This window comes from Girardinichthys multiradiatus, chromosome 19 (assembly GCF_021462225.1).
Source record: "Girardinichthys multiradiatus isolate DD_20200921_A chromosome 19, DD_fGirMul_XY1, whole genome shotgun sequence".
Classification (NCBI taxonomy): Eukaryota; Metazoa; Chordata; class Actinopteri; order Cyprinodontiformes; family Goodeidae; genus Girardinichthys; species Girardinichthys multiradiatus.
In genome coordinates this window covers 26,209,164-26,231,821 of record NC_061811.1, presented here as the reverse complement: position 1 = coordinate 26,231,821, position 22,658 = coordinate 26,209,164, and the positions used below count along the sequence as shown (strand labels likewise).

Genomic DNA, 22,658 nt, shown 5'->3' with positions numbered 1-22,658 from the left:
CATCATTGTCTGTCATTTCTGTATTCCTCCATCCTGTTTCAGATTTTTATCAGATTTTTTTTGAACGTTGCATGAATATACAACTTTGAGATTGTTTTTTGGGGACTTAAGTTACAGTTGTACCAGAGCAGGTGTGGCTGCAGCACAGAGGGAGTTGAACCTCCTATTGAGGGAATCGAGAGAGAGACACCGCTCTGCTATTTAGCTAAACTTCTCTTCCATGGACAATAGGAGGCTGTGAGGCTTGTTGTGATTATGAATATAAATAAATAAATTAATTAATATTAATACTGTAATGTTCTCTCTGTCTAAGCGTTGTAACTTCTATCAAGGATGACTCTCGGTAAAGATTGAACGATTTATTCAAATAGCTGTGGTCGGCCACAGCCACGCCGTACAAAAACCAGTCAAGGGGGGGGGAGTGAAAAAACCCCATCTCCCCTTTTCTCCCCTCCGCTCCCCCTCCCTGCTGTAAACTGTCGTGAACATCCAAACTACAGAGCTGCTGCAACAATGTATTCTGTAAACTGCTCTGGAACAATGTAACTACAGAACATGCTACAATACTTTAATATTTTATTAAATAATATTTCAGTCTGTTAAGGGTTGTCCTGTGAATACAAGCCCAGTAAGGCGATGGTATTAGGACAAAATAGAAAGTGATGAGCCAAGCTCTGACATTATTGAACAGCATAAACTCTATAAGCACACAGAATGAATTCACACAATTTCTTAAAATACAATAATTTATTAACAGAAATAAGTCAACTCAAAGTCAAACATATATCAACAAACTCTCTACTATGCTAAAACAATCCAACTAAACTACCAAGCAGCATTAAAGAATAATGAAGACTAATGGGCTATGTACAATATAAACAAGTTGATTAAAGATGGTTGAAAACCATGACCAAAAGATTGATGCAATATTATCATGCAATGTTATTTATGTTTGAGAACCAAGGATTATCTTGAAGAACCTGGAAGTGAAGTTAAGTTAGTCTTGGAACTAAATTAAGCAATAATTGGTATACCTTCAAACAACCATTCACAGTGCAAGATCAGATAAAACATTATTTAATAAAATAATATTTTAAAGAATGATCTGCTGGATAAAAACCAACCAATTCTCAATGGTGTTTAATTAGCTACCTTTATTTATAAAAATAATATTTAAGCAAATATTTTTAATAAGAACCAAATCTTTCTGAAGAAATTAGGCTTAATGGTGTTTACTTAGTTATCAAGTTTAGAAAAATAATATTTAGGGAAATATTATTTCCTAGATTGAAAACTAACAACCTTTATGAGTAAATGATCTTTAGCAGGCAAGCACTTGTTCTTAGCTTTTAGCGGTTAAAGCTAACAAAAGAAGCTTATAGCTTATCATCAGAATCAAACACAAACCTTTAAAAATACCACTAATAAAAGGTTTAAAATGTATAATGCGTTATGGCCGATCTTCTTTGTTTAAAATCACCCTTTAAATAAAGTTTGTCTTTACTTTAAAAACACAAAAACAGACACTGCATGTTACAGCTGTAACCACGGTGATGCGGTCCCGTTGTCTTTCCTTCAGACCAGGAAAAACTGCTCCACTCGTCGTTGTAGAGACAGGGTCTCTGCTGGGAACTCTCTGGAACACAGTTTGCTTCTGTAGACCTCAGAGAAAAAGTCAAGCAACGTTTGAACCTTAATTACCTCCATTCATGAATGAATACTGAATACACAAACAGCGATTCATTCCTACTTAACTTAGTGCATATGATCGCATGATCGTAGGATCATATTATTCCTGTTCCTGGCTGTGCTGGAAGTAGGTTAATGCGATTTATTTTGAAAGTTCCAGAAAAGTTCTTACTGGCCTTTCATGTTGTAACCCATGGCTGTGGTCCCAACAGCCTGAATGAAAAACATAACAAACATGAACTTGGAAAGGAAACTTTTGGTCTCCACAGATGACTTGGTTAAAGCTAATGAACTTAATGACTTTTTCCTCAGGTTTGAAACCTGGAACTTCTCCACAGCTGGTGTGGAGGCCCTGAATTTCACCAGAACCACTGACTCAGTGATGGGACATTTATTGGAGCCAGGCTGGTGCAGGAAACATTCAGTCTATGTAATAAGAAATCTACAGGGCAGGATGGCTTACCAGCTCTTGTGCTCAAGACCTGCTCCTTAAAATGATCCTCTACCTGGTGTCCTATCTTTCAGTAATCATACTGTTCACTGTAAGTTTCACCATTTCATCATATTTGAAACAAACGTTTTCATTTTTTTTATTACAATGTAATTTAACGTAACTATTTTTGGAGTTTTTGGAGTATTATTTTCTATTTTTGTGACTTTGGCTTGTAGGCCACATCTTGCATTTTTTGACACACAGTACAAATATTTGATTATGTTTGTTGTATTATTTTACATTGTTTATTAGATGAGAACATTAAAATTAAACTCATACAGTATTTTTATTCATATAGTGATATATTCTCTTCAGAAATGAGGAGAATCCTAATTTTAATTAATTAAAATCTGTTGTGGGTGTGTATTAAAAAACTAAATAAAATAACTTTACTCCGAGCAGTTTAGGTTCGTTAGTTTGTTGCATTAAAGAGGAAGTGAAAAAGACAGATGGAAAAATCTTGAAATATGTTCAGCCATTTTGTTTTTCATCAGCCAATTCTTTATAGAACCAATATATTTACAGTTAAAGGTTGTTTTATTCACATTTGTGTAAAACTGACATTATGTTGCTCCTTTATTGTGGTTCCAACTAACTCCTGAGGAGTCGAGCACTAATGTGTTTTTGGCTGGAAGCTCCAGAAGATTCTAACATAAAATAAAAACCTTACACTGAAGTAAAAATGTTTTATGGATTTATAAATCCAAACTGGGCTGCACGGTGGCGCAGTTGGTAGCACTGTTGCCTTGCAGCAAGAAGGTCCTGGGTTCAATTCCCAACCTGGGGTCTTTCTGCATGGAGTTTGCATGTTCTCCCTGAGCATGCGTGGGTTCTCACTGGGTACTCTGGCTTCCTCCCACAGTCCAAAGACATGCCTGTTAGGTTAATTGGTCACTCTAAATTGACCTTAGGTGTATGAATGAGTGTGTGTTTGGTTGTTTGTGTGTTCCCCTGCGATGGACTGGCGACCTGTCCAGGGTGTACCCCGCCTCTTGCCCATAGACTGCTGGAGATAGGCACCAGCTCCCCTGTGACCCACTATGGAATAAGCAGTAGAAAATGACTGACTGACTAAATCCAAACTTCAAAGTCTGTCTCCTCAGCATTAATATAGAATCATTTACTTTAATATGGGAGGAATCTTGTGCCATCAGAGACTGAATTTGAATTGCTCTGACTGAATTTGTATTCGTATAATTTGAAGTTAAATGCATTGGTTTGAAAATGAATTTTACTAAAATGAAACTGAATTTTATGGTTTGAAACTGAATTCATTTGCTTTTAAAATGTATTTTGTTGTATTAAAAATACAGTTTGACTACTTTCACTTTGGTCTGTAATTCAATTTCAGTTCCAAAATTCAGTTTTTTATGTAATACATCCGGGTCCTTGAGGATATCCACATATTAATCAAACACAGATTCATCGATTTACGTTTCACATCAGGTTAAACTTCCTTTACGGCATGTTGAGCTGGAGCAGTGCAGCTACATGAGTTTAGCGGACGTCAATCACCAAGTCAAATGAACATCTACAAGAAGTCATGTCAACAAATGATGGTCAAACAGCAACACTTATGCTACCTGTAGCTATTAGCTAAACATGCCAGATTAGCATAGTGTGACGCCGATGTTACGTCGGTCTGCGTTTCTCTTGTACCTCAGCGTAACTTCTGTTGCCTAGCAACCGTGTTAGCGTGAAGCGCAGAGCTGTGAAGCCAAACAAATGAAGCCTGAAGGTTAATAACGCTGTTTCTACTGTAAATTACTACACGGTTTTTATTTACCCTTTTACATATTGCTGATGGCTTATAATGCTGTTTTGTTTTAAAATGTTATTGTTTTATGATCTTGTTCATTATTCAGCCATTTAAAATGTTGAAAATGTTTTTTGTGTTCATAGATATAAAAATCTAACACTAGATAAAAATACATTGATGAAAAATACCATTTGTTTAATTTATTTGTAAAGCTTTAAATAACTTAAATACTAACATATTAACTTTAGGAACAAAGTTTAAATCAGTTTATTTGCAGAGCATACTAATAATAATAATAATAATTATAATAAATAAACCAAACATTAATATTAGATTTCATCTGACTGAATTATATCTGTTTAATATTGTCAGAGTTAGACAAACTTGATAAACTCAGAGAAGGTATGCAATGAAGACACAAGAGAGTCAAAGTTATCTGGGGGCGGCCAGGGAGAGACAGACCATTCTCTCAGACGAGCTGTCCTGTGTCACAGCCTTTTATTAAACTTCCATCCTTTGGGGAAACCCAGTGGGATTTTGAAACACAGTGGGATTTTGAAAACGATGTGCGGTGAGTCAGCTGCTCTCTCGGGTTTAGCAGACCTCAACCACCCGGTCAGCTGACAGCTGGCGAGGCGAGCGGCTGCTGGGCAGCGGATGAACACATCGACGCATTTGTGCAATTAAGTGATATCTTGATAAACTGATCAGATATTTTAGGTTTAAACAACTACATTCTCATCTAAAAACATTGTAAAAGTTCAGTTGTTTCACAGAATGCGCAATATAATTTTATTCACAACTTTTCTCTCTCCTCCGGCCTTTGCTACTTCCGTTTGAACAATCTACTTCGACCCGCAATGAATCATGGGATAGGGTGGGCCACGGAGGATACACTGGACCCATCCTTCAAATCTGGGGAAAAGAAGGACGCATTTGTTGGAACCTTGGAGATTGGAAAGCATTCGTCGCCTCATCCAGGATGTTATTGGCCTACAAATGCGTCCTTCAAAAGATGCAGTCCTGAATTTGGACACAGCAATAGTGAATGACATCCATGAATCAGTAAATCTGTCTTTGATTATTCTGTGGCTTCAAGAACCCGGATGTGGGACACAAAAACTGAAATTGAATTACAGGCCTGAAAGTGAAAGTAATCAAACTGAATTTTTATTACAACAAAATACATTTTAAAAGCAAATGAATTCAGTTTCAAACCATAAAATTCTGTTTCAGTTTAGTGAAACTAATTTTCAAACCATGCATTTAATTTCAAATTACATAAATACAGATTCAGTCTGAGGAATTCAAATTCAGTTTCTGATGGCACATGTTTCTTTCCATATTAAACCTACTCCTCCATGCGGCTCTGCTCCACCAATCAGCGTCAAGTCTGGATTTCTCCCCGGCCAGTCATCCTTCAAGGCTCCGCTTTAAAAGATCTTCATCCGTGGAACCCTCCGTTGTGCAGCTGAACTTTGACCCTCCTCCACCCCATCTCCACCATTTGGCTTCCAAACTCCTTCCAAATCTCCTCAGGCCTCCATTCCACCACCAGGATCGGATCTCATGGGGGAAGACATCTCTAAATCTAACCCTAAGATGTTCATTCAAGCGAATCTCATTCTCAGCATTCACATCTTCCACTGGGGTCTGAGCGCCATAGAAATAAACATTCACTAATAAACTTTTCTAATTGCATCCATGTCTTCTCTTTGTGAGTCTTTCCAGGTTGAAAGATGATGTGTAAATCAGTGTGGATCCATATGGTTTCAAACATTTGCCTTATTAAAAGAAAGGCATCCACTCAATCAAAAAACAAAAGTCTTTAGTCTATTCTTAGCAACAGTAGGAGGATTTGGGCCACTCTTTCTTTGAAAATGATTGCTGTATTTAACAAAGTTTGATAAATTAATTAAAAACAGATTTTGGTGCATCAAAGCCTGCTTTAGAGTAAAAGTCACTGGATAGATGTGGTTCTATTTACTATGAAATTAGACAAATGCAAAAAGCCTGGTTATTAAAAGACAAATACTTTCTGTTGTACCCAACTTTTCCATGCAAGAAACGTTTGTTCGGTCATAAATTTTCCCAAATTAAACATAAAAAGTCTCCATCTGCATCAAAGACCTGCGCTGGTGGACCAAATATCTGTCGTTCTTGAACTGCAGTCAGGTACCGCACAGAATCAGTCCAGGGGCCACATTTGGCCCTCAGGCCACACTTTGGACCCCCTGCTTTAAGGTGTTTCTAATTAAAAGTGTTACATTAAACATTTGTATTAATGCTGATACTGTTTTCTTTCATACTGAAGAAGTTTAAAGTTATGCTGATGAGAGTCATGATACTTGTTGGTTCTGCTGGGTCGACTGACAGATCTGGGTCCTGTCACTCAAAGCCTGGACCCAGCCCTCTGCTCAGAGTACAGCTTCAGCTTCATGTCTGGAAATCAGGATGTTTTATATTTTATTCAAGAGGAAAAAATGTCAAATTTAGACAGATTTCTAATCTTTCATTTTACTAATGTTCTCTAAAAAAACTTAAAGTTAAAGATTGATTCAATAAAAGTGCAGATTTATAATAATCACTGTCTTTGTATTTATTTTTGTGTTGCAACATTCATGTTCTTCATCTCATCTCATGTTGTTTTCAGCCTCCTTTAGTTTCTAAAATGTTTTAGAGGTAAAAGCCTCTAGGTACAAATATGGTGCAATAAAATTGTTCAGTGTTGATAAGGGCAAAACTTCAGAAAACACATTTATATTTATAAAAACTATTTAAACAGTTTTGTTTTTAAAATGATCTATAGTTAGAGGTTTTAAACATGTTTCTTCTTTAGATGTTCTCTGTTTTTACTCTGTATATAAGAAGTTTGGGAGGCTGTCCAGGTTTCTGAAGGTACCAACTGAGATCAGCACCAATATTAGAACTTTCTGTGGCGCTGATGGTCACAGTTTCTCCAACATTAACTGACTTTGATCTTTCAGACTGGGTCAGAAAATTGTTGGCAGATGATGCTGAAATGTGAAATGAACAATTTTAAATGTGAATGTTTAAGAAAAACATTAAAAATTTAAAGTTTGAATTCAAACAAAACTAAATCAATCAGAGTTAAAAGTCACTCTGACCCTGAGTGAGAAAACCCAACAGAACAATGAGAGGTACTGGAGACATCATCCTGAAGCAGGTCTCAGTGTCAGAGCATAAACACACTTTGGACCTTCTGTAACCGAGGTCCTTAAACTGTGAGGAGCAGTGATGCATTAAGATCATGCAAATCCACACCTGCTCTGATGAAACAGAAAGAGCCGAGATGATCGGAACCACCACTTCATCTCATCAGAACATTTAGTTCTCATTTTAAGTTCAGTTCAAATGTCTCTTTTGTTGATTCTTCAGGTTTTTCTAATTACAACACTTCTTTATATTTTCATGTCTCCTCCATCAGATGTGCTCTAATAAACAAAGTAAAATATCCCACAGTGGATTTGCAATATAAACATAACAGACCATCAAGTTTTCTATACTGAAGCTTTTTGAGACATTAATAAGAGGTTTATGATGCTTTTTAATGAAAGGTTAATTCTAAATTATAAATATGACTTGTGGTTTAAAACTTGGGAAAGAAACGTGTTATAGGAAATAATTTAGATCCAAGTCAAATACAATAGAAAGAGAATCTGTGAATTATGAACGTTGTGGTATTCCTGTGTGCCTGATCTATTGTCTGGCTGCTAATAATAATAATGATAAGAAGAACAAGAACAGCAATAAGAATAAAATCACCACATTTCACAGACATTTTAATCTCTACAGTCTTGAGAGGAAACACTTAATTTCAGAAAATATCTTTGATCAGAATTAGAGACTTTAAATGAAAAGAACATTTCTTTTTCAACATATTTTTATTTGTACTCATATTACTTGGTTATGATTGTGTTGCTTTCTTCTTGTATTTGTACAGTAATCTCAAAAGTATGCATACCGCCGACACTCTTAGATTTTAAATAATTTTTCCAGATTAATCTAGACTCAGTCCTACCACTTGGGATTAGTTTTCTGAAGTTAATAGAGGAGGTGCAATCAGATCTCACTGACAGGCGATGCTTTACATTTTCTATACCTTCATATGTGAAGAAATCTATTACTTTGTGTGTCTGAATTGTTATAATTTCCATGAAATTATCTAATCAGCTCCACAGTCTGGTGAAATGTCTGTTCACTGAGCTGCAAAATTACAGTGTTGTAATTAAAAGATGGACACTGAGATGTTCCCTTCAAGGAAGCCTAAAACTGTTGAAGTTGTTGATGTTTTATCCTAAATGATGTTTGATATATTTACTGACTGAACAAAGCTCTTAAAGTCTGAGGTTCATTGATCTGTTTCAGAGTCTCTTCCTCCTCAGCAGCTGCAGTTTCTGCTCTAACAGCTCAGTGTGTTTGCAGTCTGACTGAAGGAGGTTTTTGTACAGCTACAAATCACTGTGTGAACACATTGTTGTCATTTACTACATGGATACTCTGACAGTAATAAACTGCTGCATCTTCAGCCTGAACTCCAGTGATGGTCAAAGTGAAGACAGAGCTGCTTCCACTGCCACTAAACCGATCTGGTGTTCCTGACTCAAGATTATTCACATAGTATATCAAGAGCTTTGGAGGCTGTCCTGGTTTCTGCTGATACCAGGACATACAAGGACCGCCAGAACATGTTGCAACAGCTGGATTTGTTGTACACTTTATAGTGGCCGTGGATCCTGGTGTAAATGTCACCAGTGGAGGCTGAGTCACAGTCACCTGAGCGCTGCATCCTGCAGACAAAAACAAATCCTCCATTAATCAGCAGAAAGAAATGAGAGAAAAGGCAGCACATCATGTTAGAAATGTTGCTGAGGGAATGAACCTGTAAAACAGCAGCAGGTCAGCAGCGTCCAGATCAGGATGGTGATGAGAGTCATGGTGCTTGTTGGTTCTGCTGGGTTGACTGACAGATCTGAGTCCTGCAGTGTTGAATTCACAGGACTATAAACCTTCTCAGTTCCCTGGAGGATCAGCTGACCATGCAAAGCCTCGTCTCTATGGAAATGATTTCTCTGCTCTCAGCACACTGAAGACAAGCAGAGACACAACATCAACACAGATAGTTTTAGGATTTAAACCACTGATGATCTGATTGAAAAAGAAGAAGATAAAATAGAGACAACATTTATCATTTTAAGTAAATGGAATATATTTTTTCATTCTTGCAGGTATATGTATTCTTCTCATCTGTAACTTTTACTGATATTATTTTTCTTTTAAATATTTTATGGTTTTCTATTCCAATTAATTGACTAATTAGCATGTTTTTTTGCTGTGTTTTAGATTAATTAAACAGAGCTTGATCATCTTAACAAAAGCAGAAGAGAGACACCTTTGTCTTTCAAAGCTAAAAGGTAACAATAAAAGCCTAAAAATGAATTTTAGTAATAAATCTGTGTAACATAATGTGAGTTAGATGTCTTTGTAGTTTAATTAAAGCCTGAACTCTAATTTTTAGGGCAGAAACTGTGTTTGTTCAGCAGAAAGATGTTTGCTGACAGTGCAGGAGGTTTTTGTACGGCCTCTTAATGAGTTTGTATCACTGTGGTGGACTTTTGGTGGAGGAACCAAACTCATCGTTCACTGTAAGTTTCACCATTTCATCATATTTGAAACAAAAGTTTTCATCATTTTTTATTACTATGTAATTTAACGTAACTATTTTTGGAGTTTTTGAAGTTTTATTTTCTATTTTTGTGACTCTGGCTTGTAGGCAACATCTTGCATTTTTTGATACACATTACAAACATTTGATTATCATCTATTTTACATTGTTTATTAGATGAAAACATTACATTTAAACTCATACAGTATTTCTTTTATATAGTGATATATTTTTTCAGAATAGTGGAATATCTTAATTTTGAAAGCACAAATGTGAGTTTACATTTTTAAATTTTAATGAATTAAAATCTGTTGTGGGTGTGTATTAAAAAGCTAAATAAAATAACTTTACTCCGAGCAGTTTAGGTTCGTTAGTTTGTTGCAGTAAAGAGGAAGTGAAAAAGACAGATGGAAAAATCTTTAACTGTGTTCAGCCATTTTGTTTTCATGAACCAAATCTTTATAGAACCAATATATTTATGGTAGAAGGTTGTTTTATTCACATTTGTGTAAAACTGACATTAGGATGCTCCTTTATTGTGGTTCCAACTAACTCCTGAAGAGTCGAGCACTAATGTGTTTTTGGCTGGAAGCTCTAGAAGATTCTAATATTAAATAAAAACCTTACACTGAAGTAAAAATGTTTTATGGATTTATAAATCCCAACTTCAAAGTCTGTCCCCTCAGCATTAATATAGAATAATTTACTTTAATAACTGTGTCATGTCCAGCTGTGTGTCCTCCAGCAGACGTTCATCTACTCCTTGTGTGTCTCTACTCTCCCCTCCAGCCGGCCCCAAGGTCAGACCCTCAGTCTCTCTGCTGCCCCCCTCCTCTGAGCAGCTCTCTGGGGGCTCGGCCACGCTGGTCTGCCTGCTGAGTGGCTACTCTCCTCAGGGAGCCGTTGTGAGCTGGGAGGTGGACGGTACCGAGGTGACAGAAGGGGTCCTGACCAGCTCAGAGGAGGAGAAGAGCGGACGTTACAGCAGCAGCAGCACCTTAAGCATGAGTGAGGAGAACTGGATGAAAGGAGAGCTGTACTCCTGCAGGGTCCTCCATCATGACCACAGCGAGACCCAGACCATCCAAAGGAGCCACTGTGAGGGACAGAGAGGCTGATCGAAGCCCTGGACAGGAGCTCTTAGTGGAGAGCAGGAGGAAAACACCTGCTGCTCTCATCAATATGAGTTTGAATGTCAGGAAGAGAAACTAAAGCTTTGTGTGACGCTGAACAACACTGCTGCAAAACGTTCATGAATAACTTCAACTCATGTGTGGAGCTCAGCAGCTGGATGTGAGTGAGATTAATCTGCTGTGTGCTCTAATAAAGCTTGCTCTGATACATTATACTGGAGAGTTTCTTTTTATTGTCACAACAAAGGAGATGCAAGTTCATTTTATCAAGTGACATTTTAAAAACCATAGTTATTATTTGCTATATTATATATATTTAATCTAAAATATAAATAAACATGTCAACTCAGAATTGTTCTGTTGCAAAGATCCAACAACAATTTCTGATATAAAGTCATCAAGACAAGTTTAAATAAATATTAAAGATCTGAGTTGAAACTTTTATTTAAAAAAGTTATCTTCAAGAAAATATAATGTAGAAGTTAAGTTTTATTCTCTGTAGTGTCTTACTGAGCTAAATATGTTGCATTAAAATGACATCAGACATACTGTAGGTATCCTCCAACCAGTACCAGATAGAAAATACAGCAGACATGTCCATGATATGAAATGGGATAAACAGATTGTCCTGAACCTTTAATTAACCAAACCAGTATTCAATCAAATTGATTATTGATAAATGTTTTAATGTCCACCTGAAATAGTGTTTCTGTAATAATCTAGTAGGTTTTCTCGTGTTAAGGAACAGTTAAATTTGCTACACAACCATACTCTCATGAGCTGTAAAAGAATTTCTGATTTCTGATTTCACCATTTGGGTGAAATAAAATGTCAGAGTTTTAATAGAAAGCTGATGTGTAAATCAGTGTGGATCCATATGGTTTCAAACATTTGCCTTATTAAAAGAAAGGCATCCACTCAATTAAAAAACAAAAGTCTTCTTTAGATGTTCTGTGTTTTATTTGCTAACTTCTGTGATGTGTTCACTGAACCAGTTCCTACAAACTCTCTACACCTGCAGCCTTCAGTCAGACTGAAGGAGGTTTTTGTACGACTGTAAATCACTGTGTGAACACACCGCCGCCATGGTTACCCAGACAGTAATAATCTCCAGCATCTTCAGCCTGAAGACCACTGATGGTTAAAGTGTAATCAGAACCAGATCTACTGCCTCTGAATCTAGATGGAGTTCCTGAGAACAAAGTTGAAGCTTTGTATATAAGAAGTTTGGGAGGCTGTCCAGGTTTCTGAAGGTACCAACTGAGATCAGCACCAATATTAGAACTTCCTGTGGCGCTGATGGTCACAGTTCCTCCAACATTAACTGACTTTGATCTTTCAGACTGGGTCAGAAAATTGTTGGCAGATGATGCTGAAATGAGAAATGAACAATTTTAAATCTGAATGTTTAAGAAAAACATAAAAAATTTAAAGTTTGAATTCAAACAAAACTAAATCAATCAGAGTTAAAAGTCACTCTGACCCTGAGTGAGAAAACCCAACAGAACAATGAGAGGTACTGGAGACATCATCCTGATGCAGGTCTCAGTGTCAGAGCATAAACACACTTTGGACCTTCTGTAACCGAGGTACTTAAACTGTGAGGAGCAGTGATGCATTAAGATCATGCAAATCCACACCTGCTCTCATTTCAGTGTAAATGAGCCTGATGCATTTAGGTGTGACCAGTAAGTGAAGTGGAATAAGTGGCTGCTTTTGACTTCACAGCATAAACGTTTCACCAAGCTTCAGTTTTTGCTGCCTTCATTCAAACTGGGAAAGTTTTTGTTTGCTGTGTTTTTCTACCAATCAAGATCACTGTATGAGTCCTCCACCACCATGGAGCTCAGACATTTAAATCTCTACCATCTTGAGAGGCAACACTCGATTTCAGAAAATATCTCTAATCAGAATCAGATTCTTTAAATGAAAACATTTATTTTTTAACATATTTATTTATTCATTCATGTATTACTTGATCAGATTATGTTACTTTCTGCTTGTATGTATATAGTAAGCCTACATTTATCTATACCCTGGCAGATTTAGATTTGAAATAATTTTTATCGAACCAAGAACTGTGGTTCTGATAGGAGCTGTTACACAGCAATCAAGCCCTTCTTATAATTGCTAACCAACTTTTTCAGGTTTCCACAAGTATTTAGATGATTTATCTTTGGTGATGAGCTACAAGTCTTTGAGGTCTGACGGCCTCCTTCCCATCACTCTGATCTTTAGCCTCATGACTCATGTTGGGACTCTGGCAGGACCACCCCTAAATGTTAATATTCCTTTCAGTGAGGAGAAACATGTTGGTCAGATTAAAAGATGACTCTAAAGTTAAATCTGCCAGGGTTTGAATAATTTGGCCTTAACTGTAGACTGGAAGAAACCAACAATTCTTAGATACATTAAATAGCCAAAAGTATTCACTCCAAATAATCTGAATAATTAAAATCAGGTGTTTCAATCACTTCCATGGCCACAGATGTAAATGATCAAGCACCTATAGGCATTCAGACTGTTTCTAAAACATTTGTGTGGGTCGCTCTGAGGAGCTCAGTAAGTTCCAGCGTGGTACTGTGATAGGATGTCACCTGTTCAACAAGTCTAGTTATGAAGTTTCATCGCTCCTAAATATTCCACCGTCAACTATCAGTGGTTTTATAAGAAATTGGAAGCGATTGGGAACGATGGCAACTAAGCCACTAAGTGGTAGGTCATGTAAGTTGATGGAGCAGGGGCAGCAGATGCTGACTCATATGGTGTGCAGAGGTCGCTGACCTTCTGCAGTCACTCGCTACAGACCTCCAGACTTCATGTGGCCTTCAGATTGGCTCTAATAACTGTGTGTAGAGAGCTTCAGGGAATGGGTTTCCATGGCATCTAATCCATACATCACCAAGTGCAATGCAAAGCATCAGATGTTGTAGATGCAAAGGGTGGACCATCGTCACCTTGAAGCCCTATGGATTAACAATGGGATGTTAGTTTAGTTTATATTTGAGTCAAGGCAGGTGAGCGGATGCTGTTGGCAGTATAGTTTACATGTTGTTCCACTTTCAGCTTGATGTGAAAGATCCAGAAAAGACTATGTGACATTAGTGCCTGGTGAGGTTTCTGTCAGCTCTGTATTCAGTGGTCTGTATCAGAGTCTCTTCCTCCTCTGCAGTTTCTGCTGTAAAATTATTAACACCTCGTTAACTTCTCCACATTTTGTCATGTTACAACAACAAAGTTCAGTTCAATATTTTTTATTCAACCAAGAACTGTGGTTCTTATTGGAGGACTTACACTGCAGTAGATTAACGTGGCGCCTTCAGGCATCTGAAAATTATTCCCAAGGCTGCAGCAGAGCTGTGGACGTCCACAATTCTCTTCCTAATGTTTCATCTGATTTCATTTGATTTTTCCATAACGTCACACAAGGATGCAGTGTCTTTGAGGCGTGTCTCCAATTAAATCAGATGTTGTGAATTAATATATTAGAAGCTTACAAATCCCGGACATCATCATCTGAAGCTTTGCCAAATTTAATAACGCCTTGTTCTCTTGGAGGATGAATAGACAGTTCGTAATAAAAAGAAAATAATTTAGAAAAGATATGGAAAAAAATGCTCCTTTTCATCCTTCTTGTATTTAGCAAATATAAATAGTTTTTGTTATTCTCACTGACCTTAGGTAAAAAAAGGTCATGTATCCTCTTATACTGGGTATGTAAATATCTGGTTTCAGCTATATCTGGTGTTTGATGGTGCTGTAGATCGGTGCAATCTTCTTTTCTCAGATTTAAGACAACCTTTCTCAAAAATGCAAAAACCTCTGGTTTGATTTAGACTCAACTCTCCTACGTGGGATTAGTTTATCAGAGTTCATAGAGGAGGTGGAATCAGATCTCACTGACAGGTGATGCTTCATTTTTATCAGACATTCATATGAGAAAGAACAATTATTTCATTTGTTTGCATTGTTATAATTTCCCTGAAAGAGACAACTTAAGACTCCAACGTCTGACCAACAGCGCCCTCTAGTGAGATAAGTCAATATTAAGTAATAAATGGATGCCGAAAGGACAAAATAATGCTTTTCTGAACTAAGGATTACTGTGTTGTATTTAAAAAGACGGTGTCTGAGATGTTCCCTTCAAGCAAGGCTTTGGGTGTTAAAATTAATACTTAATGAAATGTCTGACTGAACAAAGCTCTTAAAGTCTGAGGTTCATTGATCTGTTTCAGAGTCTCTTCCTCCTCAGCAGCTGCAGTTTCTGCTCTAACAGCTCAGTGTGTTTGCAGTCTGACTGAAGGAGGTTTTTGTACAGCTACAAATCACTGTGTGAACACTGGGCCACTGTGGAAACTCTGACAGTAATAATCTCCTGCATCTTCAGCCTGAACTCCAGTGATGGTCAGGGTGAACTGAGGCTCTGATCCACTGCTGCTGAAATGACTCGGAGCAGATTGACGGCTGTTGATTTGATAAAACAGCAGCTTGGGAGGCTGTCCAGGTTTCTGCAGGTACCAACTCAGATCATTATCAACTCCTCTACTGGCTGTACAGCTCAGAGAGATCGTCGACCCCAAAACAGGAGACATCACGGCAGGAGACTGAGTCACAAACGGACTGCCATCTGATCCTACATGATGGAAAAAGGACAAATGTGTGAATATTTAACATTTGACTGTATTTCAGCTGAGAACAAATAAAAACAGAAACTCATGGTTCCTCACCTTGGAGTTGGAGCAGCAGCGTGATCAACAGTGGACCCAGTAACATCATCGCTTAGAGTAATTTCCCCGTCAGACTGCAGAGATGTTTCTCTGAGTTCACTTTAAACTGATCTAGGATCAGTGATGCACAGCAATCATTCAAAGCAGCAAACACTTTCAAACAGACACCTGGGTTTGTGTGAGAAAGAAAAAGGTGAGTCAGATGCAAAATGAAAGGATCTGACCACCAGTTGGGTGAAATAAAATGTCAGAGTTTTAATAGAAAGATGATGTGTAAATCGGTGTGGATCCATATGGTTTCACACATTGGCCTTATTAAAAGAAAGGCATCTACTCAATCAAAAATGAAAAGTCTTTAGTCTATTCTTAGCAACAGTAGGAGGATTTGGGCCACTCTTTCTTTGAAAATGATTGCTGTATTTAACAAAGTTTGATAAATTAATTCAAAACAGATTTGGTGCATTGAAGCCTGCTTTTGAGTAAAAGTCGCTGGATAGATGTGGTTCTATTTAATATGAAATTAGAGAAATGCAAAAAGCCTGGTTATTAAAAGACAAATACTTTTGGTTGTACCCAACTTTTTCCATTGCAAGAACAATTTGTCATTGTCAATCTGTCACTGCAAAAAACAGATCCCAGTGAAATATATTAAAGTTGAAGATGCTATTACCAGATCTCTCATCTACAGTCTCCCTACTAGCTTTTTAATTTTAGTAAAAAAAAAGAAATTAATTCTGCTGGTTTGCATCTCTGTCCAGGATTAAACTCTTTCAGAATAAGGTGAGTCAAGCAGTGATGCATAAAAATCATGCAAACAGATTTTTTTTTTTACCATCTGTCCATGTGAAACCGAGAGAGCTATAGATAAGGGGGAAAACAACTCCCTGTGGGCCGAGTCAGTTCATCTGGAAACATTTAACTTTACTTCTCCAGCAGTTGAAAAGCTGTTTACAAAAACTGACTGCGCTTCACTGCCCCCTGCTGGCAGTTCACGTTAAACATTTTGCATCTTAAAATCTGATTTTCTGAATGAGAGCTCCTTGACACGTTTACATTTAGCACGTTAGGACGAATCTGTCTAAATGTTTTATATGCAGAGTTTAATGTTTTCTAAAAGGCTGCACAAAATAAATCATCCTTTAGTTTGCTTAAGCATTTATTTAACGGATACATGATCGAGAGAGCAACTTTTTACATTTTTACTGTATTTAGTAAAGTTGAAAGAAAAATAGCTTTAAAAAAAACAACAACTGAAGAATTAAAATAGCTCCAGTTGTTAAAGTATCAGCATATATTTGGTTACTCTTTCGGATGAATTTGATATATAACATAAATGGGTCAATGAGAACTAAAACATGAGCTGTTACAGGTCTCACTGAATCAGACAGCTGGTTTCTGTGTCAGCTCCTCCTGGTTCATAGCTGTATGTCAGGAATACCCTAGAAACAAATTATGAAAACTCAAAGGAGATGAAAAGTGTAAGACAGGCTTTTATTGGAGATCGGGGTAAAAAAAGAAAGAAAAGTATTTTAAAGTAAGCTAAATGTTGTATAAAAAACAACATTCTAATGCTTAGACTGAGGAGATCTTTCTTTCCAAAGAAAATCCATCTGGGAATAAAATCAAAATATTGTGGAAATAATCCTACAGTTTAATAAAAAAAAAAACAGATCTCTTCTTCTTTGCCATTTTTGTCACAATTAAATGTTTCAGATCATCATACAAATTTTGACATCAGACTAACATAACTTCAAGTCCACCTGCCCCTATGTAAAAATGTAATTAGGTGGTTGTGCCGCTCTTGGTGACAACAACTGCTATCAAGCCTGCCCCGATAACTGCCATTAAGTCTTTTACAACATTGTGGAGCAATATTGGCCGTTCTTCTTTGTAGTATTGTTTTAATTTAAGTCCAGATGTTGACTAGGCCACTCTAGAAGCCTTTTTGTTATTTTTTTATTCACATCAGTGGATGTATAAACTCCCAAAGGTGACTCTGCATTCATTGGTTGTAAAACACTGACCTCTGCTGACAGACCACAATCAACACTTATAATTTGTATTGACAATATCCAAATATGTCAGGAAACGTATTGCACAAAATCTTAACCCTACACATTTATTTTGTTAAAAAGAGTCAAGTGATTCAGTTGAATTTGTTAGTTATAAGACCTGAATGCTTTTACAGCAGGCATTATCAGAATCGGTTTGTAAACTTTAAAACAATGACGATTCTTGTTGGCTTCAGCATTTATTTAGCTCATCCAAGTGCAAAGAAAATGTTTAATTTTGCTATGTTTAAATAATTCAGGAAACAAAATTAGCAAATTGAGCTAGCAACAAACTCAGGTTGGTTTAAAGACAAATAGCCAAACAAGTTGAATGACTATAGAGGTAATAAGGCTCCACAATCAACAGATCAACTGTTAATGGGTGAGTAGGAGTACCCATCACAAGATAATGTTTCTAAATAGGGCAAAGTTTAGCAGGAATTTCAACATCTGCACTGAATAATATCATAAACAGATTCATTATTCTGGAGAAAGGCTTGGCTTTTTCAGCACGCCTAAATGGATGAGACCGTGAAGGCACTGGGTAACGCTCTATAAGAAACTGTCATTCAGTTTTCAGTCTAAAAGAAAAAGGACAATCTTGGAAAACTATTGTCACACAACACTGGTTATCATCCAGATTTAAAAGTAACTTAAAACTGTTTTACATAAGAAGAAAAGCCTGTTTCAGCCATGTGTAAACATGTCCAAGATCAGTTCATCTTGGTTGATCGACAGATGAATGTTGAGACAAATATACTACAGTTGACAAGCACCATGCAAGCTGTAAACTTACAGCCTATTTTACTCTTCTACCCCTAAATAAAATCCAGTGCAACCAGCCTCTATCAGAGATCACCTAATTAGTAATTCCACCTGTGCGTAATTCAACCTCAGTATAACTCCAGCTGTTCTGTAATGGTTTTATAGGTTTGTTAGGGAACGTTAATTAACTAATTATATCAAGAAGACCAAGGAACACACCAGACAGGTTAGGGAGAAAGTTGTGGAGAGGTTCAACAAATATGGGTTAGGTTAAGAAACAATTTCTAAAGCTTTAAACATCTAATGGACATGGGTATATCCAACATCCAAAAATGGAAAGGGTATGGCACAACTGGAAACCTACCAACACATGGCCGTCCACCTAAACTGACAGCCCTGGCAAGGATATTAAGAACTAGAGAGGCACTAGAAAGGCCACAGTAACTCTGGAGGAGCTGCAGAGATCCACAGCTTAGGACAAATATCTGTCACAAAGTGAGGGCACTTCAAAAATCTTTTCTCTATGGAAGAGTGATTAAAAAAAAGTTTGGATTAGTCAAAGAAAGCCAAAGCAGTTACCCTCAGAAAGTTGCCACAAGTTGCCACAGCAAACATATGGAAGATTGTCCTCTGGTGAGATAAGAGCGAACCTGAACATTCAGGCCTACATGGGGTGCTATTCTTCTAAAGAGACAGGGAAGTCTGATAGACTTGATACTGGGAAAAAATCTGATTAAATGTTCACCATCCAGCAAGACAAAGAGCCAACACAAACAGTTACAATGGAATGGTTTAGATCAAATAATCATGTCTCACAGTGGCATAGATCCTTATTTATTTGAGAATTTTTAGCAAAACCTGAAACCTGCTGTTTACACACTTTATTCATCCAATTTGATGAAGCTCGAGCATTTTAGTAAAGGAAAATTGGCAAAGTCTTCAGTCTCTAAATGGGACAAACGCATTGATACCCACCCCAAAACACCTGCAGCCATTAATGCAGCAAAAGGTGGCTTTTCAAATTTTTATTCATAAAAACTTTTGAAAACCATTTATAATTTTTCTTCCAAACCTTTGCACTACATTGTGTTGGTCTTTGACATAACATCCCAGTAAAATACGTTGATGTATGTAAAATGTGCCAATGTGAACCAATTTGAGGAGTATAAATACTGGCAAGCCACTGTATATAAAGAAGACAATGCAATATTCTAGTCTGTACGTCTTAGTACAGCCGGGCTTCATATTTACACAGTGTTTGTGTTGCTGCCCTATACTTAGGAGAACTAATAAAAATAACCAAGACACAGGTCCTCTTGTAAAACTGTAAAATGTGTGATTCTATTTTTTGTGCTATTAGATGAAAGTGTTAAATAAGACATAAATTAAGCCTTTCTCTTGAAAATGTCAAATCAAATAACAAACATCTTTTCACAAGAAAATGGACCAAACATAAAAAATGCACCTTTATCAAAATTGAATATATAAAGACGATAGAAGTAAAAGAAATCACAAGTTTTATGGAAGAAAACCTCATATTCACAGTGCATAGCATTGTACCGAAAATGGTAAGAGTGAGTCATCTCCAGCAGAGATTAGATAACATCTTTGTTTCACAATAAGCTACTTGCATGCGATTCCTTGGAAAAACTACGACTGGTAGGTGGAATAACTTGTCACAAACCTTCCAGGTTTTCTTGGCATTTTGTTCTTGGCAGCTGTTCAATGAAAATAAAAAAATTTATTTCATTTTAAAATTCAGTATAATGATCAAACACATCCCAGATGAACTCCTGTGTTACCACAAAACTGGTTAAAGACAAAAACACAGATTTAAAAGAAGGGCCTAAAAGTAGTGGTAGACATATTTCGAGATGTAACGCTAACTCCACTTTATCACTGAGTCAGAAATTTATTTCAGCTTTATTTCCTGCTCAGTTACATTACAAACACTGATAAGGTTAAAGGCAGAAGAAAAAACAACTTATCACATGCAAGTTATAATCTGTCTAATCACCATATTACACCTCAGTGCCTTGCAAAAGTATTCATACCTCTTGAATCTTTTCATATTATGTCTCAACCACAAACTTCAGTGTATTTTATTACTTTTTACAACTTAGTACCTTAATATGAAATGGAAGGAAAATTATATATTTTGAAACATGTTACAAATACAATTTACAACTGAAGTCTGAAAAGTGTGGCATGCATTTGTATTTAGTCCCCATGGGTCCGTACGTCATTGACCCCCCCTTTCGCTATAAATCTTTCAAGGTATGTCTTTACCGGTTTTTCACCTCTAAAGGCTGCACTTTTCGACTATTTTAATTGACAAAATAGGTCAAACACAGTCAATTCACAATTAGATTCGGCTTTGGACTTTGACTGGGACATTTCAATACATAAATATTATTTGATCCAACCCAATCCTTGTAGCTCTGGATGTATGTTGTGTTTATTGCTGGAAGGTGATCCTCTGCCTCAGTATTTACAAAGATTCTCAGAGTCCTCAAAGAGAGCTCGTAACTAAACATTCTTGGCAAGGACTCCTAGCTCAAGAGGGATTCACTTCGCTGCTGAGAGCAACTCTAAGCTCAGAGACAACATAAATCTCTATCTTAGTGAGGTGGTGTGGTTGACCCCGTTGCCAGGTGTGACGTTGTCTTCTAAGAGCTGTGATTGGTTGTTAAAAGAAATAAGAGAAAAAAATTAACTCCTGAATGTGATTTCCCACTAGGGGGATGATAAGGTTAATCTTATCTCTATATAAGTAATTATATGATTGTTACAGAAGTATGTGTGTTCATTTACTCAACTATTAAGGGCGTGGATCCTGCACGATCGAGGTGGTAGCGTTTTATTAATTCACTGTTGTTCGTTGTTCAGAGAATATCTCTGAACATATAACATATTTTGCAGCCCACAAAGTTTAAATTTGGTTACATCTGACCAGAGCAGCTTCTTCCAGATGTTTGCTGTGTCCTCCACATGACTTGTGGCAAACTGCAAACTGACACCTTTCTTTATGATTAGATTTATTGAGTGTATGACTAATAGCTCTCCTGTTAATGGATAACCTGAGCTATAGTGTAGCTGTTCCAGATTTACTATTGGACTAATGGCTGATTGTGGATTTAATTCTCTCTATGCCTGGCCTATCGGTTTACACTAAAACCATGTCCACAACTTTATCCCTGACCTATCTGGTGTGTTACTTAGTCTTCATGATGCTTTCTGTTTACTAACGAAGTTTTCAAAGAAAACTCTGAGTCCTTCACAGATGGTTCAACTCAGTTCATAGGAAAATGAAAGAAGAAATTAGACTCATTGCTGTCAACAGCCAATTAATCTTTACCTATTTGTTAGAAATTTAGATCATATTATATCTGGTGAAAACCAAAATAATTCAGCCATGCTGAGCCAACTAATTCAATTCAATTCAGTTTATTTATATAGCGCCAATTCACAACACATGTTGTCTCAAGGCAATTCACAACAGTCAGGTTCATACATTCCAATTAATACTAACAATTGAACAGTGCAGTCAGAATTAGTTATTTATTCAAATTGGATAAAAAGTTTTTCTATCTAAGGAAACCCAGCAGATTGCATCCAGTCAGTGACTTGCAGCATTCACTCCTCCTGGATGAGCATGTAGAGACAGTGGACAGTCACTGGCGTTGACTTTGCAGCAATCCCTCATACTGAGCATGCATGTAGCGACAGTGGAGAGGAAAAACTCCCTTTTAACAGGAAGAAACCTCCAGCAGAACCAGGCTCAGTGTGAGCGGCCATCTGCCACGACCGACCGGGGGTTTAAGAGAACAGAGCAGAGACACAAGGAGAACAAAGAAGCACTGATCAAGGAGTACTTTCTATGGGAAGGAAAAGTAAATGTTAATGGATGTAGCTCCTTTAGCCGTTTCACCTAGAAAGAAAGAACAGATAAACTCTGAGCCAGTTTTCAAGGTTACAGTCTGAAAGAGAGCACATAGAGTTAGTCACAGTAAAGCTCAGTCAATCGCCATGTCTAGAAGAGAGAAAGGGTTAAACACTAAAAGACAGGACTATGTAGATCATCGGTAGAGGGTGAGCATTAAGTTGCTGCCAGCAGAAGCTTGGACGATTCCCCTCTCCAGAAAGGTGTCACAGGTAGACACAGAGCCAGGCCAGGTGTAGCTTCTAGGAAGAGAAAAGAGAGAACAAAGTTAAAAGCTGAAACAACAGCAGACAATGCACAATTGGAGAGTAGTGTGAGAATGTAGCAAAGAGGGTGAAAGGGGTTGTTATGTCCTCCAGCAGCCTAAGCCTATTGCAGCATAACTACACAGAAAGTTTCAGTTCAGATTATT

The 22,658-nt window shown here is 37.1% G+C and overlaps 1 protein-coding gene and 2 gene segments (V, D, J or C); 1 reads left to right on the top strand and 2 right to left on the bottom strand.

Annotated features, from left to right (window-relative positions):
* Positions 1-7,827: 7,827 nt before the first annotated feature.
* On the bottom strand, positions 7,828-8,936 carry LOC124855420. The segment is given in 2 exon segments: positions 7,828-8,752; positions 8,845-8,936. Coding segments are annotated over 2 exon segments (387 nt in total).
* Positions 8,898-10,973, top strand: LOC124855644. The segment is given in 5 exon segments: positions 8,898-8,910; positions 9,124-9,190; positions 9,306-9,376; positions 9,503-9,607; positions 10,417-10,973. Coding segments are annotated over 5 exon segments (585 nt in total).
* Positions 10,974-11,806: 833 nt separating this feature from the next.
* On the bottom strand, positions 11,807-15,638 carry LOC124855642. The gene is made up of 4 exons (XM_047345644.1): positions 15,488-15,638; positions 15,101-15,393; positions 12,244-12,400; positions 11,807-12,132 (listed from the first exon to the last, which is right to left on the bottom strand). The coding sequence occupies exons 1-4, from the start codon at positions 15,534-15,536 to the stop codon at positions 11,822-11,824; spliced, it is 810 nt and encodes a 269-aa protein (XP_047201600.1). The 5' UTR covers positions 15,537-15,638; the 3' UTR covers positions 11,807-11,821.
* Positions 15,639-22,658: the final 7,020 nt, after the last annotated feature.